The 1,322-nt window shown below is 56.7% G+C and overlaps 1 protein-coding gene across 1 annotated transcript in view; it reads right to left on the bottom strand.

Moving 5' to 3' along the window:
• Positions 1-298, bottom strand: part of PRDM14 (PR domain containing 14) — an 8,180-nt gene extending 7,882 nt beyond the window's left edge. The window contains exon 1 of the mRNA XM_014961147.1: positions 226-298. Within this exon, the coding sequence (XP_014816633.1) occupies positions 226-298 (73 nt within the window). The remainder of the gene's footprint in view (positions 1-225) is intronic.
• Between the last annotated feature and the right edge of the window lie 1,024 nt (positions 299-1,322).

Below are 1,322 nucleotides of genomic sequence, written 5' to 3'. Positions count from 1 at the left end.
CCGAGCCCCCGACGGACCCGAAGCTCGGGTGGGATCTGCCCCCCCCGGATGAGGAGGAGGAGGCTGGGATGCAGGAGCGATGGTCCCCAGGGATGGACACCCTACCAGGGGGTCTCTGTGCTCCCCAGTGGGACCCGTGCCCCCCCACCACAGGGTTGAGGGTTTCTAAGTGTGGGGTTTTGGGGAATGGAAAGTCAAAAAGCACCTCTGGAAGTCCAGACCGACCTGAACGGGCAGCATCACCCTCGCAGCCACCCTGGGTTTCATGGGTGTCGCTGGGGTGGTTTGACTTCAGCATGAGGTTGCCTCTTGGGTGCCTGGCAGGACACTGGGCTCCTGCTGGGGTTTCCCAGGCTCCTTGACTACATCAGGATCTGCCCAGAACCGGACCAGAGGAAGACATCTGGCCCTTGGCCCTTGCAGAGGTCATAGAATCACAGAATGGTTTGGGTTGGAAGGGACCTTCAAGACCATCCAGTTCCAACCCCCTGCCCTGGGCAGGGACACCTCCCACCACACCAGGTTGCTCCAAGCCCCATCCAGCCTGGCCTTGAACCCCTCCAGGGATGGGGCAGCCACAGCTTCTCTGGGCAACCTGTTCCAGTGTCTCACCACCCTCACAGCAAAGAATTTCTTCCTGACATCTCATCTAAATCTCCCCTCTTTCAGTTTAAAACTGCTCCCCCTCCTCCCATGTCTCCCCTCCCTGATCCAGAGTCCCTCCCCATCTCTCCTGGAGCCCCTTGAGGGAGACTGGGTGATCCCCTTCTGCAGGATTTCGTCCTGCTTTCTCTGTGGGGTTTCTCCTTTTCCTAATCCCCCCTTCCTCCCAGGTGGCAACATTTTGCAATTACTGTGAAAAGGGGACATGGAAGGGGCTGCAGAATCCCAGGTGTGCACCTCACCATTGCAGGATGTCATTCCTGCCTGTGCAGGGGAGATGGAGAAATCTTTAGCCCGGGGTGAAACCCCACGGCAGGCAGGGCATGAGCAGGATGAGTCGCTGCAGAGCCTCCCTGTGTGGTTATGGTGTGCTATGAAAGCTAATCATAGAATCATGGAATGGTTTGGGTTGGAAGGGACCTCAAAGATCATCTAGTTCCAACCCCCTGCCCTGGGCAGGGACACCTCCCACCAGACCAGGTTGCTCCAAGCCCCATCCAACCTGGCCTTGAACCCCTCCAGGGATGGGGCAGCCACAGCTTCTCTGGGCAACCTCTTCCAGTGTCTCACCACCCTCATAGTAAAAAATTTCTTCCTGAGATCTAATCTGAACCTTTTTTCTTCCAATTTAAAACCATTTCCCCTTGTCCTATCATTAC

This window comes from Calidris pugnax, unplaced genomic scaffold (genome assembly GCF_001431845.1).
Source record: "Calidris pugnax isolate Ruff unplaced genomic scaffold, ASM143184v1 scaffold331, whole genome shotgun sequence".
NCBI classification, from domain to species: domain Eukaryota; kingdom Metazoa; phylum Chordata; class Aves; order Charadriiformes; family Scolopacidae; genus Calidris; species Calidris pugnax.
Note: the sequence above shows the minus strand (reverse complement) of the source record. Positions and strands in the feature narration are given on the sequence as shown.